This window comes from Myotis davidii, unplaced genomic scaffold (assembly GCF_000327345.1).
Source record: "Myotis davidii unplaced genomic scaffold, ASM32734v1 scaffold705, whole genome shotgun sequence".
Lineage (NCBI taxonomy): Eukaryota > Metazoa > Chordata > Mammalia > Chiroptera > Vespertilionidae > Myotis > Myotis davidii.
In genome coordinates, this window is record NW_006296405.1 from 1,449,568 (window position 1) to 1,466,007 (window position 16,440).

A 16,440-nucleotide genomic window follows, 5' to 3' on the forward strand; every position below is an offset into this window, starting at 1 on the left:
CTAACTCTCTATCCCTCTCCCTTTCTCTCTGTAAAAAATCAATAAAATATGGAGTTTGCGGTCTCTTAAAAAAAGAAAGAAAAAAAAATAGGCAAAAAAGAGGACCATGGGCCTTGGATGGTGTGGATCAGTGGTTAGACAGCCCTCAAAGGAAAAAAAGGGTTGTGGGTTTGATTCCTGGTCAAGGGCACAAACCTAGGTTGTGGGTTTGATCCTCGGAGTGCAGGAGGCAGCCAATTGATGTGTCTCTCTCACATCGATGTTTTTCTCTCTCTTTCCTCCTCCCTTCTAACTCCCTTCCACTCTGGAAAAAAAACAACCAAAATACTTGGACACAGACAGTAGGTGGGTGAGGTATGTGCTGGGGGATGGGAGCGGCCAGAGAGAGGTCAGTGGGAGAAATAGGAGACATATGTAATAATTTAAACAATAAAGAATTTTTAAATTAAAAAAAAGAAAACCTAAATTAAAAAAAAAAATTAATGGAAAAAAAAAGATCCTCGGGTGAGGATTAACTACAAATAGTATTTGTGACTTTTGCCCTGGCCAGGTGGCTCAGTTGGTTAGAGCATTGTCCCCAAAACTAAAAGGTTGGGGTTCAATTCACAATCAGGGCACATACCTAGGTTGCGGATATGATCCCTCATTGGGGCATGTATAGGAGACAAACTATTGATGTTTCTCTCTCTCTCTTAAAAAAAAAAATCCTCTCGGAAATCCATAAAAAATATATTTAAAAGAGAAAGATGCACCCCTTGCCTCCCCTTGCCCCAAACATTGGGGGCCCTGGTCTGAAGTTATGCTTGCTCCTCTTTTGCTAAGAGCTCCCGGTCCTCCCCCTTCTTCCCATGGAACCCTCCTATTTTGCACAACCCCTGGGAGCGCCTTCTGCACCCCATTCACGAATCACTTCTTAAAGCCAGTGAGAGCTTCAAACGGGCTCTGCTGGAGATTGCTTTTTAACAACCAAACCCCCCGCCGGTGAGAGAGGAAGGCCGGTGAGAGGGGAAGGCCGGTGAGAGAGGAAGGCCGGTGAGAGGGGAAGGCCGGTGAGAGAGGAAGGCCGGTGAGAGGGGAAGGCCGGTGAGAGAGGAAGGCCGGTGAGAGGGGAAGGCCGGTGAGAGAGGAAGGCCGAACAATTTTAAAAAATCAATAAAACCATATCCTCAGGTGAGGATTAAAAAAAAAGTGAATTTTTACAACTACAGGTATGAACAATAATCTTGTCTCCTAATAATTACTTGCCTTCTAGAATAGATGGAAGAGGGAAATCTGTTGTTTCCAACGTCTGGTGTATAGTCACCTACCAAAACAATGTTTAGAAATGCCACAGTGAATAAGTTAAAAAAAAAATTCACCAGGAATTATTGCTTCTAACAGTATGTTACCTTATGAACTGGGGATATTTGTCATTATTTCCAAAATTTGGGAGAAGCAAACAGTACTTGACTCATTCATACATTCCATAAAAAGTATGATCTTATTCAAACAAAAAATGGAGTCTGCTCACGTGTTGCACTTTTGATATTCACTGATGACAAAAAAAGAATCGTTCTCTCTACTAAAAACTGTTACTAGAGCTATTCCACTACCTGCACAGAGCCTGACTGACACTAAGCCAAAGGGTCTTTCATTATTTAAGAGTAATTCTGCAGAGAAATATGTGCAGACAAAATGTGCGTTGGACATGAACATTAATAGGCAAGACATGAAGAATGAGAACTACCTCATGCAGCTCTATTTTCAGCCGGGAATGTTAGCACATTTATAAGATTAAAATTAAAAGTGATCACGGTCTCTCAAAGTTAGAAAAGCAACCTAATAGAAAACTGACTCTTTAATATTATTTGTTTTCTTTATCTACTTTCAAATGTTTTAGGACAGTTTCTCATTCTACCTAGAAAAATCTTTTGATTTCTCTTAATGTTTAAGAATAAAATATTGTAGAAAAAGAGAGAGAGAGAGAGAAAAAGAGTAAAATATTGTAGCCCAGCCAGTGTGGCTCAATAATTGAGCATCAACTCAGGAACCAAGAAGTCACGGTTCCCAGTTAGGGCACATGCCTGGAGTTGTAGGCTCCAACCCCAAGGGGGTGTTCAGGAGGCAGCCAATCGATGATGCTTCTCTTTCAATGATGCCTCTCTCTCTCTCTCTCAATAATAATAAAAAGAATATTGTAGAAATAAAATAAGTTTATCCTAAAATATCACTCAAAACAAACCCTATAATGTCTCCTAATCATGGCACTAGCCATGACGACAAACTATTTTTGGAAGTTTCTATGTGGTACAACTTTCCAACAAATCTCTTGAATATAATTCAGAAAGTAACACCACCATGATCATTGAAGAGAAAATGCTCATTAAATTAACCTGCATTTCCTTAAAAAGTAAGGCTTTGGAAGAACCAAAAGACATTCTCAGATCTTCAGTTAGAAATAATACACTGGGACTCTACCAAAATCAAGGGTTTAGGTAAAAAGACACTGGCTGAGAGAGCCATGGAACCTAACTATGGCCTGCTGTTACTGAAGCAGCAACTCATACTCTGACATTAAGACCATTACCTTTACAATCTTCTAAAAAGTTTTGTTTTCAATTAAGCTAATATCTGAGATTGAAAACAAAGAGGGCGAGGGACACTCTAGGAAATAAACTTTAGAGAAATTAGTCCAGAGGTTTAATTTGCATTTTATTAGCCACTCAAACACTTGGCTTGGGCAATAGGTCCGGAAAGGTTTTAAAAATTAAAAGGGGCAAGAATGAGAAACTACGCCCTTCTCCCCCTACCAGGTAATGTCCCTTTGGGATCAAGCTGGCCCTTTAATATTTGGTACTTTTATGCAAAAATGACTTTGCTTTATAGATTGAGGTAAAAAGCTATTCAATGGAGAAATGTGTAAGAGCAAGCGTTAATTACATTTTAGTAGTAGCAACTCTGTGATTAGCTTTCATAGATGTAGTTCAACAAAACTTTACTGGGTGACTGAGTCAGAGAGAAAAAAAGAATGAATTGAGTTATAAAGAAATGTCAGTATCCGAACCAGCCCCTGAGGGCTGGCACCTTACCCAAGTCTTTCCTTGCTCTCTTCTGGTGTCAGCTGATCAAAGGTCTTTGCTTCTTCAGCACCCAAGAAGGCATCATGGTCATAATCAAAGCTCTGAGCATCGTTGTGAACCTTGTCGCTGAGCTGAGGCTCATGATGGACACGGTCCTTCTTTTCTGTGGGCTTGCTCAAGGCAAAGACTGTGCACAGGAACAGGCACATAAGAAACTGTCGCAGGTCCATGGTAATCAGATCTTAAAGAGAAAGAAAGGTGGTTAATTCAAGAGGCAGTATGCTTAATAATTAAAAAGCTCACAGCTAGTTATTATTGATTCACTATAACCCCAAATATTATCATTTATCCATAAAATAAGTACAGTAGAATATCAGACTCTACAGTTTTAGGATGAGAAATTTTCACCAATTTCCTTCATCTAATTGTAGGCTTACCAGGAATTATACCTTGTAAGTAGTCTCCCTTTAAAAAACACCAAAGTGCACTGGTCAGTGTGGCTCAGTTGGTTGGAGCGTTGTCCTGTCTACCAAAAGGTAGTGAGTTCGATTTCCAGTCAGGGCACATGCCCAGGTTGAGGGCTCAATCCCCAGTGGGTGGCATGCAGGAGGCAGCTGATTGATAATTCTCTCTCATCATTGACGTTTCTGTCTCTCTCTCTCTCCCTTCCTCTCTCTCTAAAATCAATAAAACACATTAAAAAATAAAATTTTTAATCAATTAAAAATAATAAACCAAGTAAAAAAACCCCAAAACAACAACAATCAAAGAATATTAATCATTTTGCCCAAGTTCATAAGATTTAAAAGTGAAAAAAAAACAAGATTTAAATATAGACATATGACTCAATGCTTTACTTTTTGTAGTATATTAATGTCTGGTCTTCAAACCAGGCTGGTTATTAGAATCACCTAGAAAACTTTGAAAAAGTTTTCCCTTTGAATTAGAATCTCTGAAATTGAATCTAGGCACTTGTAGTTTTAAATGCTTCTCAGATGATTCTGATCATCAGATAAGGAGCCAATGAAATATTTGCAGTGTCCTTGGCCTATAGCACCAAGCCATCTCCCATATCCAGACTCAATCTCAAATCCCCTTCAAAAATCAAATTATTCAGATGGTACAGTGATGAATAACAACTGCTTTATCACTCCATATATTGTTTCCCAAAGGCTCCCAGGCATAAGGACCACCTGAAGTACTGTTCAAAGTACCAATTCCAAGGCCCTACTCCATACCTTCAAAATCTCTTCAGTCACAGGTGTGATTCTAAAAGCACAAGGCTGGAACGAACACCTTATTGAAAAATGTGACCAAATAATTGCAGAGAAAATAATTTGCAGAGAACTTTAGGAAACCTGTTTGGCACTCTACAGATACCCCACACTACTGTCCAAAAATGTTAAACTGTAAAATTAAAAATCAAGGGGGAAGATTTTCCCTGGCTTTCATATTTTAACTAAATCTTCATCAGAACACAAATTCTGAATGCTTTTCTCCTGCAATGAGAATAAGTTTTTGCAATTTCACATTATCTCTTACTCATTTCCCTTTATGACCAATGGCTCCCTTCCTAGATGGATTAGGTGGTTATTAGGCATGAGGCTTATTGTGGGTGAATTGCATTTCCCAAAAATATGCTGAAGTCCTAATCCCTGGTAATACAAATGTGACCTTATTTGGAAATAGGATCTTTGCAGATGAATCATATTGGATTAGGGTGGGCTTTAATCCAATGACTGATCTGGACAAAGATATAGAGAAGAGAATACCATGTTATGAAAAGAGACACGGATTGGAGTGATGCATCTACAAGTCAAGAAACCAGAAGCTAGGAAGAGGAAAGGAAGGATCCTCCCCTAGAGGCAACACCTTAGTTCCTAATATCTAGCCTCTAGAACTGTGAGAGAATGAATTTCTGTCCTTTTAAGGCACCCAGTTTGTGGTAATTTGTTACAGCACCCTAGGAAACGAATAAAAGTTACAGTACAGAGGAACGCTGCATTACATGTATGTTAAATGCATTACCTTGTCCTAAAATCTGTAGATTAAACCAGTCATAGACTTCACCTTCCCTAGGATGTGATTAGTGGAACAATCTAGTCTAAGGGCTCACATCTTATATGTAAATATTTTTTAAAATACAAAAATTCTTTCAGCATAGCTTCTATCACAGTGGTTTTCAATCCAGATTGCACCCTAGAATCATCTGGAGTTTTTAGAAAAATACAACCACTATGAGGTTGTATTTATACAACCTCTGGCTATTAATATTAAAGACAGTCACAAAGAAAAAAAAAAAAGAAGGTGGAGGACAGAAAGAAAGGACAGTCAGATTAAGAACCACTATTCTAACCAAATTCTCAAACAGCCATAGTAATATGTTAAGAAATTTAACCTGAAAGTTACTTAATATGAAGAAACTGCATATGTCTGATCCTACCTCAAAGTTTGGGAACTAGAGTGAAGAATGAATTATGCCAGGGGATAAGGAAACTAAATATGCCAAGAGGTTAAACTAGCTATTTTCATCTGTCTGCCATGGCATACTGGTGTACCCCCCTAAATTTTAGAACATGCAATGCCTGACAATTTAGTCAGAGGCACTGACCTCTTTTCCCTTAGATTGTCAAATTAAAAAATGAAAACAGGAAACTTGTGTGAATATATGCATGAACCATGGACAATGACAACAGGATGGTGAAGGCCTGGGAAGGCGGGCAGGAGCAGGCTACAAGAAGTCAATGGGAGAAAAAAGGGGAAATGTGTAATACTTCCAACAATAAAAATTAGAACAAACAAATGACAACAGGCTTGACTGGTGTGGCTCAGTGGTTGAGAGTTGACCTATGACCCAGGAGGTCATATAGTTCTTTACCCTGTCAGGGCATATGCCCGGGTTGTAGGCTTGATCTCTAGTACGGGGCATGCAGGAGGCAGTCAACTGATTGATGATACTCTTTCCTCATTGATGTTTCTATTTCTCTCTCCCTCTCCCTTCCTCTCTGAAATCAGTAAAAAAATATTTTTTAAAAATGACAACAGCCAAAGCAACAATAGCCTCCGCTGTGAATGAATAAAAATTATAGCTATTTTCTGCTAGATCAGCAAAAAATGCATTTTTTGGCGTGCCACAGAATTTTAGTAAGAGTTTATATGTGCCATGATATGAAAAAGGTTGAAAATAGCTGGGTTAAACATATTTTAATGTATGAATTTTTATTTTTTTATATTTTCATTTTCTGACTGAAATAAAACTTTGTTGTTGAGAGTATTAGATGCTCCTTCCCCCCACTGCTCCCCTCCACCCTGTTCCCTTCACCACCCTATTGTCTGTGTCCATAGGTAAGGCATATATGCAATGGAAGTTCTTTGGTTAATCTTTACCTGCCCCTTCTCCCCTCTTCCCTCTGAGATTCATCAGTCTGTTCCATGTTTCTATGCCTCTGGTTCTATTTTGTTCATTAGTTTATTTTGTTCATTAGATTGCAAGTTCGTTTATTTTGATTTTTAGATTCAATTGTGTTAAATATGTAGTTGCTGCCATTTTATTGTTCATATTTTCCTCAGCCTTTTCCTTCTTCTTAATATCCTTCAACATTTCATGTAATACTGCTTTGGTGGTGATGAACTCCTTTAGCTTCTTCTTGTCTGTGAGCTCTTTATCTGACCTTCAATTCTAAATGATAGCTTTGCTGGGTAATCTTGGTTGTAGGTCCTTGCTTTTCATCACTTAGAGTATTTTTTGCCACTCCCTGGTGGCCTGCAAAGTTTCTGTTGAGAAATCAGCTGAAAGTTGTATGGGCGCTCCCTTGTAAGTAACTGCTTTTCTCTTGCTGCTTTAAATTGTTTTTAACGTTTGGCATTTTAATATGATTTGTCTTGGTGTGGGTCTCTTTGGGTTCCACTTGTTAGGGACTCTCTATGCTTCCTGGACTTGTAAGTCTATTTCTTTCACCAGGAAGGGGAAGTTTTCTGTCATTATTCCTATACTCTACTGTTGAATCCCAGTAAATCATTCTTTATTTCAGTTAGCGTAGGCTTAATTTCTGATTGGTCCTTTTTCATGTCTTTGAAATTCTAAGATCCTTGAAATTCTCACTAAATCCCTTGAAGCTCTCATTAAGATCCTTGAGTATCCTTATAATGATTGTTTTGAACTCTGTATCCAGTAGTTTGTTTGCTTCCATTTTAAATGGAAGTTTCTTGTTCTTTCATTTGTGACATGTTTCCTTGTCTCTGCATTTTTGCTGCTTCCCTGTGTTTGTTTCTATGTATTAGGTAGAGCTGCTATATCTCCTGAAATTGGTAGAATGGTCTTGTGTAGTAGGTGTCCTGTAGGGCCCTGTGGCTCAGCCTCCCCAGTCACCTAAGCTGGGCACTCTAGGTGTACCCCTGTGTGCAGTCTTGTAATTGAGCTTTGACTGCTGTTGGTCTTACTGGAAGGAAATGACCTCCAGACCAATTGACTGTGAGGACCAGCTGCAACTACAGTGGAAGAGTTACTGTGCAGAAGATACCCCTCTGGAGCAGGACTTGCTTCAGAGGGAATTTGGTACTCACTGCCCCTTGAGTGTGTCGCTCGTGGATGTGTAGAGTTGTAATCTTGTATAGTCTGAAGCTGTTCACTGGGTATACTGGCTCTCAGGCCACCTGGCAGGAGCCTCAGAGCAATCTGCACATGGCTGCTACTTGTATTGGGCTTGGGGCTGTCCAGGCGAGGCCAAGCTGTGAAGCAAGTCAGGCTGCTGCTAGTGCCAGACCCCTAGTGGCCTCTTATTGAGAGGAATGGGGCACACTGATGCCAACTGCTGCTTGTTTGAGAGATTTTAATAAAGTCTGAAGCCTGAGCCAGGACAGGTTATTCATATGGAAAAACAGCTGCAAACAGCTTGGGTGTGGCTGCAAGTTAGACGGGGCAGGGTCTCAGGGAATCACCAAGGCTGAATGAACAGTATGAGCCAGGCTAATGGAAACTCAGATATGACTGCCAGTCAGCTCTGTGATGGGGGAGGTCTCAGCATAGGAACAATGACCCCTGTGAGTACCCATCTGGGAAAAAGTCGCCCCCAAGTTCTTGTTCCAATACTAGACAATCCAGTTCCTCCCCAAGCTGCTGCCCCAGTGCTGGAGCTCAGAGGGATTGAGACTGTGTAAGTTCTTGCATGGGACCTTTAAGAGGGACTGCCTGGGTCTCCAGCAGCCTCCTTTCACTCAGTCACAATCCCTGCTGGTTTTTATAGCCCAAAGTTAGAGGGACTTCTCTTCCCGGCACTGGAACCCTGGGCTGGGGGGTCTGGTGGGTGGTTGGGATACCTTGCTCCTCACGGGAGGCCCTGAAGCCAAAATATCCCTCCTGATGAGAAAAAAAAAAGGCACACATGTCAGAACAGTTTAGTCCACGTCTCTGCCCTCCTAGCAGTCTCAATGTGCTTTCTTCTTTTTTAAAACATATATTTTTATTGATTTCAGAGAGGAAGGGAGAGAAACATCAATGAGGAGAGAGAATCACCAGCTGCCTCCTGCACACCCACTACTGGGGAACAAGCCCAAAACCTGGGCATGTGCTCTGACCAGGAACAGAACTGTGACCTCCTGGTTCATAGGTCGACCTTCAACCACAGAGCCATGCTGGCTGGGATATGTGCTTTTTTCTTTACTTCTCTAGCTGTAGGACTTCTATTCAGCCAGATTTCAGGTGGTTCTTTATTTTAGTTGTAATTTTGATGTAATTGAGAGGTGTCAAGTACTGGCGTTTACCTACACTGCCATCTTGGTTCTCCTCCATTTTTCTTATGACCCTCAAATAGTAGCTAAAGGAAGTTACACTGTATTAACTTGGATTTATAGAGTCCTTTGGATTCAATAAACCAAAAAAGTGCTAAGCACAGATAATGATGAGTGCATTATATAAAGATTCCTTAAAAGTAGAAGGAAAGCAATTAGGACATTGCCAAGAAATGTAGTGAAGGAGATAGATAATGAGAGGAAGTCATTTCCCAAGTACCATTCTCAAAATGGATAGTTGTTAAGACTGATGAAACCCATGTAAGAAAGTAATGTGAAAGCAAGACCTGGCGACCCCTGAGATAGAGGAAGAAGAGGAAGAAGGTGGTACTTCTCCTAAGCTGTTCCCACTAAATTTAGGACTGAGATAGCTTCTAAAAATTTATCAGCATTTTGTTTCATGCTATCTGATTAAAACATCCAAATCTGTATATAAATATACTGGTACACAGGTGTTCAATGATGATAGTTTATAATGATAAATCAATGGAAAACAAAAGGGACAAAGAAGTGCAAACTGGCAGTTACAAAATAGTCATAGGATGTAAACTATACCATAGAGAATATAGTCAATAATACTGTCATAACTATGTATAGTGTCAGGTGTGTACTAGACTAATGGGGGGATTACTTCATAAGTTATAATAATGTCAAATCATTATGCTGTACACCTGAAACTAATATCTATATTATGGGACACTACACAGTGGTTAAAAACAATGAGGTAGATCTATCAGCACTGAATTTGAGAACTCACCAAGACCTGTTAAATGAACAGCAGCAACAACAAACACAAGTTACAAAACAATGTTAAGGTCTCATTTATGTAAAAAACAAAACCAAACAACCTCACCAGAAAGACCAGTGGGGGGGGGGGGGGGAGAGTGCCGGAGGCAGCTGATCCGATGCTTCTCTCTCATCGATGTTTCTAACTCTCTCTGTATAAAATCAATAAAATATATAAAGAACAAAAGAAAAAGTTCCTGGGTTCAATTCCAGGCAAGGGCATGGGCATGTACCTTGGTTTGCAGGTGTGATCCCCAGCAGCCCGTATAAAATATAACATATATGCACAAAAATGGTGTGGAAGAATAAACATCTATCTGTAAACAGTGATAACCCCTACACTCAAGGAAGAAGAGATGGGGTGGGGTGGCGAGGCTGGTGTGGAGTGAACCTTTTTTTAAAATTTTTTTAAATTGATTGATTTTGAGAGAGAGAGAGAGAGAGAGAGAGAGAGAGAGAGACCAATTTGTTGTTCCATTTATTTATGCATTCATTGGTTGATTCTTGTATGTGCCCTGACCAGGGAGCAAACCCCCAACCTTGACATTTTAGGATGGATGCTCTAACCAACTGAGCTACTTGGCTAGGGCTGGAGAGAACTTTAATACTATACTCCATTGTGTTATTTTTTGTAAATGAGCACATACTCATATATATTACCTTTTATGTGTATTACTTTTTAAACACTATAATAAAAACTCTTTTCAATATTAGGTAGCAAAGCAAACATTTTCAAGCCATTTTTCCAGATTGAAAAAGCAGACTGAAGGAAATACCTATCTATTCTTAGGACAGAAACCCTATTTTTAAAGTAAAACACACTCATCCATAATAACACTCCAGCCTACCTTCAATCATTCAACTGATCAAGCAAATCAGTGGAACAATGAAGAGAAAATTAGAGGTTTAGTGGCTCTTTTAAACATTAAAGTAATATGTCTTTATTTAAGGGCAACATGAAACTTCCATCTTAAACTACTAATAATTCCTTAGAAAAATAAAACTTTTTAGAGACAATAAATTATACATATGTTGTTATTTTTGTAATATAACTAAACAATATAATGTTATAGGTTTACAGAATCAAGTAAAATCAAGTTATTGCAACAGATGGTTTTCCTTATGCCTATTAATAAGGGGACTTCACTTTTAGGAACATTTTATAAATGATTAATTATATCCCCAAAATAAAATACTGTAACAATTCTTGCAAACCCCAAATGTTGCAATATGAATAAATGCTTAAGCCCACTAATATTATCAAGGCCTGGAAAAAGATACTGTACAAAGTTTTGATATATGTGACACAGAAATGTAACAGATTGATGCACTGTGATTTAGAGGGGAAGCTACATTTATTTTTATTTTTATTTTTAATTATTTTATTGATTTTTTACAGAGAGGAAGGGAGAGAGATAGAGAGTTAGAAACATCGATGAGAGAGAAACTTCGATCACCTGCCTCCTGCACATCCCCCACTGGGGATGTGCCCGCAACCCAGGCACATGCCCTTGACCGGAATCGAACCCGGGACCCCCCATTCCGCAAGCCGACGCTCTATCCATTGAGCCAAACCGGTTTCGGCAGGGAAGCTACATTTAAATTTGAGGTTTAATATCTTGATACAGGATAAGAGAAGAATTCCAGAGTAAAAGCCAAGTGATATAGTTTTATCATTTATCCATTTCTTTCCTTGCCCTCTCTCTCAAACTTTCAATCTCACCCTTCTACAGGCTCCTCCAATCAATCAATACTTCTCAGGTCTCCACAATCCAAAACCATTCCTTTCCAGACCCTGCTTGCTCTTCCCTTTCCTTTACCCCATCTCTAAGAGTTGTCTATGTTGTTGTCTCTGCTTCCTCACCACCTCCTGTCACCCTGAAATCTGTCACCTACCATTGATAAAAGTGCCTAAAAGGGTCATCAAAGACCATTTGATCGACAAAACCAATGACCCTATCTTCATCTTTCCTGCAGGCAATGAAACACCTGTTTAATATTTATACATTTCAGATAATATAATAATTATATACATTACATATAATTTACATATATACACACATAATCCTCTTTGTGCCCACACATAAATATACTAATTCCTACTTATTAGAAACTTTAAAAGGCCTCTTGTTTTATGATTATAGACACTAAAAAAAAACAAAAAACCTGTATTAGATATATCTAAATACATATACATATAAAAATGTTCAAGCAGAAACAAAGTATATCTCCCAAGACATGTGGGAAGATGTGAGAAGAGTACAAAACCACTTTCACACAAGGTATCTGAAGAACTACATTAGTGCAGTTATTTCTGAAGCATCTTTCTCTTTTCAACCAAACTGAAACCAAATGATAGAAAGCTCCTCCCATCATCGCAGCTACACATCAATGATAACAGGATATTAGGAACACATGATATTCATAAGTGAAGGACTTGCTTTATAAGCTTTTACCACATGATCTAGTAGATAATTCAATGATTGTGAAAAACGCATCTTCCCATCTCCCACTTCTCAAATGACCTAAGTTGTTCTCTCTAATATTCTGTTTCTCCCTCACCAAGGGTAACGGTTAAAATTTTTTCTTAAAAAAAACACACAAAAAGCTAGGCTTGCACTGCCCAGAACAGTAGCTTCTAGCCCAGGGGTGGGCAAACTTTTTGACTCGAGGGCCACAATGGGTTCTTAAACTGGACCGGAGGGCCGGAACAAAAGCATGGATGGAGTGTTTGTGTGAACTAATATAAATTCAAAGTAAACATCATTACATAAAAGGGTACGGTCTTTTTGTTTTTTTAGTTTTATTCATTTCAAACGGGCCGGATCCGCTGTTATAGCCATATGTGGCTACTAAGCATTTAAAATGTAGCTAGTGTAGCCCAGCCAGTGTGGTTGAGAGTCCAACTATGAACCAGGAAGTCATGGTTTGATTCTGGTCAGGGCACATGTCGGGGTTTCAGACTCAGTCCCTGGTGGTGGGGTGTGTAGGAGGCAACTGATCAATGATTCTCTTTCATCATTTATGTTTCTATCTCTCTCTCTCCCTTCCTTTCTGAAATCAATAAAAATATGTTAAAAACGTGGCTAGTGTGAACAAGATGTGATATAAGTCTTATATTGTACTTTATTTATTTAATATATTTTATTGATTTTTTACAGAGAGAAAGGGAGAGGAATAGAGAATTAGAAACATCGATGAGAGAGAAACATCGATCAGCTGCCTCTTGCACACCTCCTACTGGGGATGTGCCTGCAACCAAGGTACATGCCCTTGACGGGAATCGAACCTGGCACCCTTCAGTCTGCAGGCCGATGCTCTATCCACTGACCCAAACCGGTTAGGGCTGTACTTTATTTTTTTAACAAATGGTATTTTGTATTTATTGGATTAAATTAAGATTAATTTCACATGTTTTAAATTTTCACATAAAAATGTAAAACTAAATATGTGGCTTATATTATATTTCTATTGGATAATGCCATGATAGGGACACAAACAAAAGGGTTAGAGAAGATATAACTGTCATCCTTTTGCAGTATGTTACCAAAAATTTTCTTCTGAAAGTCATTTTCATGAATTGTTCCAGTAAATTTAAAAGAAAAGATTAACAGCATACACTTGATTTTCTTTCAATAACAACAATGAGCCTTAAGAATCAGTTTATTTTATCCATTCAAAAATTTCCTTAAAAATTCTAAAATCTTGCCATTCCTCCCTCTTCCAAGTCATTTTTTGTAAAAATCTGTTGGTCACAGAACACTGAAAGTAAACTGTTTCAGAGAAATTTAGATCCCTGGATTAAAGTCAGTTTCTCAAGAATATTAGCACTGAGTAATCTCACAGTTATTCTGGTTGACCAAAAAGACCCATTGCTCAATGTTAACAAGTGGGAGAATGGGTGTGGTGATAAAATTCCACTCTGAGCTGGATATTCAGGGGAAAAAAGGCATTCCTTTATAATGCAGCAAAAGCAGAATCTCACTGCTTACGTGTCTACTTCAATTGTGGATTTGGGGGTGGGAGAGGGGAGGGAGAACAGAACAACCTGACAGCAATTTACTAACCATAGTAAGGCTCAGGTTATGAAATCTAGAAATTAAAGCTATTTGGTTATCTTCTTCTTCTTTTTTTTAATTTTAGAGAGAAGGGAGAGGGAGAGAGAGAAACATCTAACAGTTGCCTCCCACATGGGTCCACAACTGAAAATTGAACCCACAACCTGGGTATGTGCCCTGACTGGGAATCAAACCTGAGACTTTTCAGTGTACAGGATGATGCTCCAACCAACGGAGCCACACCAACCTGACATTCTTCATTTGCAAACCTTGGGACAAGTGCCACCAATGGATTATCACATTAAAGTAATGTTATTCTTCATGATTTGATAACGATAATGATAAACCATTTATTCAATATTTCTCCCTTGATAGAACAAATTTACATTAGTTCATTAATACATTCTAATTAATTATTTGTGTGAGTGAGGGCATACATTTATAAGACAGTTAAGTACATAAAAGTGCAAACTTGGCTGTAGAAGAAAAGTTTTAGAGAATGACGAAGTATTATTATCAGGCTTCAAAAGTTCTATAACTAAAGCAACTAAGTACAAACTAAATTTTTCTGGCTACAGAATTAAAAATTTTCTTTAATAAAAAAGGCTCTAGAAATCCTGGGGGAAAATAGTTTCCTTTTGGATGATAAAACTTTAATACATAATTAATTCCCATAGGAATGCTATGCAAAATGTAGGGCCAAGAGCCTTGGTTTCTACTTGTAATTTTGCCGTGTTTGTGTGTAGCAGGCATAAAGTCCTTAAGATTTTGGTAGTTATTATAGTTCAACCTCCCTTCAGTGCCAAATGTCTATAAATAATTTTTAATCGTAGATTAAAAGACCTATCTCATATTATCACTCCAGCTGGAAGTGATCTGTGCCAATTCCTATAAACTTTGACAAAACTTGCTTGTACCACTCCACAGCGACCAGAGGCTAATAAAAATTAATACCCCTCTACAGTCTCTACTATAATGCCTGTACCTTTTATACACCAATACATTTTACTGGATTAGTTGGACGGTACTGGGCAGCAATGCCGTTCCTGCTTGTGGATGCTCCCCAACCCCCAATTCCCCTTACCGGATGTGGCCATCAGCCAGCAACAGGCAAAGCTCGGGCCTAAACTCTAATTCATAAATCACACCATCAGCAACAGCTACATTTAAGAGTTCATAGAGGATCTAGGATGTTATGGCCTCGCAAGCTTTTCCAATGACTATCCCTTGGCTACACCTGTAATTCCAACATCCCTGGCATACCCACGTTATGGAAAAATCCGAGTTAATGTCAAAGTACTGATTATCTACACTGGTGCGATGTATATAAAATGCCACCAATAAGAATCCTTTGACACATCACTGGATGAATGGAAGCAAACATCCTATCGAGAGTGACGATGAACTGACTTCCAAGTTGTCTACGAGTACCATCCAGTCAGACACACTCAGTTCATCTTCGTCACTGCACGGTTCTCTCCGTTGTGACTTCCAAAGGGATCCTACTGAAGACCCCCGAATCACTGCAAAGCTCAGATGATGCCTAAGCAAACTCATCCTCTCTACACACAAATGCAATATACAGGTTATCTATTTGGACCAGGGGTGGGAAATCATTCGGTCCGGCCCTGCCTCCGCACTAGAGGTGAGCTAATTAAATGTTTGGCCAAATACAGCAGGCTCATTGCTAAGCTGATAGTTCTGTATGGTCCGCCAGCGACGTTATAAATATCCAAATGGTCCCGGCAGAAGAAGGGTTCCGCACCCCTCATCTGGACCCTCACTTGCACACTATCCAGCACCACGCACACTCTTCAGTGATGGCCACGGCTCGGTGTCTAGTTCGCCAAACGTGCCGAATGAGGTCAAACAGGTATCTGTCTTATGTCAAGTCTCATCCTACGGCAAAGACTACTTTATCAGCGATGACAGTTTTCTACCTCCCAGCAACCTTATTAACGATTTATTAACGTTGACTGTATGGTCCATGCCAGGGAGCCCATGAAACTCAGTTCTCAAAGACACTATCTATCCTGTGAGCTTCGAGACGTCGGAATTGAGACAGAAGGCCCTCGAGTTTTACCAGGAGACCCACGGGGCTTTTGCCTCGATGCACAGGCAGCTTTCGAAACTGCAAACTGCTTTACTGGCCTCTTCACCAGGGCAGGTGTAGGTAACTGAGTTTTCACTTGTGGCACGCTAAATGAAAATCAGGATTGAGCACTGGGGCCAGCAGCAACCCGACAAGGTAAAAACAATTCCCTGGTAAAGCCTTTAAAACCTCCTTCTCCGTTGCCGACTGAAGGATGCCGCTAAAAATGGGAGCTCGAAACATTCGGCTTTTCTTTAAAACGACACAGCTCTTTCTTGTTTCTTTTTCTTTCTTTCTTTTTTTTTTAAATCACATACTCTTTTCGTGCTTTCTTTCCCCACTTGTTTCTACACCATCAAAGTCAGCGAACACGACTTTCCTGGCAGATGCGCCGCCCGCTCGGGAGAGGCTGGCAGACACGAGCAGGCTCGCGAGGGGAAGGTGGCAGGGAGCTTGACAATGGCACTACCCGGCGCCCTCTGACCGTCAGGAGATCAACAAGTGGCCCTCTAACCCGAGGGCCCGGTGAGTGCGGGGCCCAGGGACAGAGGACGAGGACGAGGACGTGGCCAGCCAGGCACAAAACAGTGCCCCGCAGGACGGGAAGCCGAGAGCCGGGGTTCGCCGGCAAAGCCCCTTCCCAGAGCGGGCGGGAGGT

At 39.8% G+C, this 16,440-nt stretch overlaps 1 protein-coding gene across 2 annotated transcripts in view; it reads right to left on the reverse strand.

Annotated features, from left to right (window-relative positions):
- The window catches only part of CALU (calumenin), a 33,904-nt gene that overhangs the window by 17,169 nt on the left and 295 nt on the right, over window positions 1-16,440 (reverse strand). For both annotated transcript variants that reach the window (XM_006771398.2, XM_006771399.2), the window contains exon 2: window positions 3,069-3,300. In XM_006771398.2, the coding sequence (XP_006771461.1) occupies window positions 3,069-3,289 (221 nt within the window). In that variant the 5' untranslated portion in view covers window positions 3,290-3,300. The remainder of the gene's footprint in view (window positions 1-3,068; window positions 3,301-16,440) is intronic.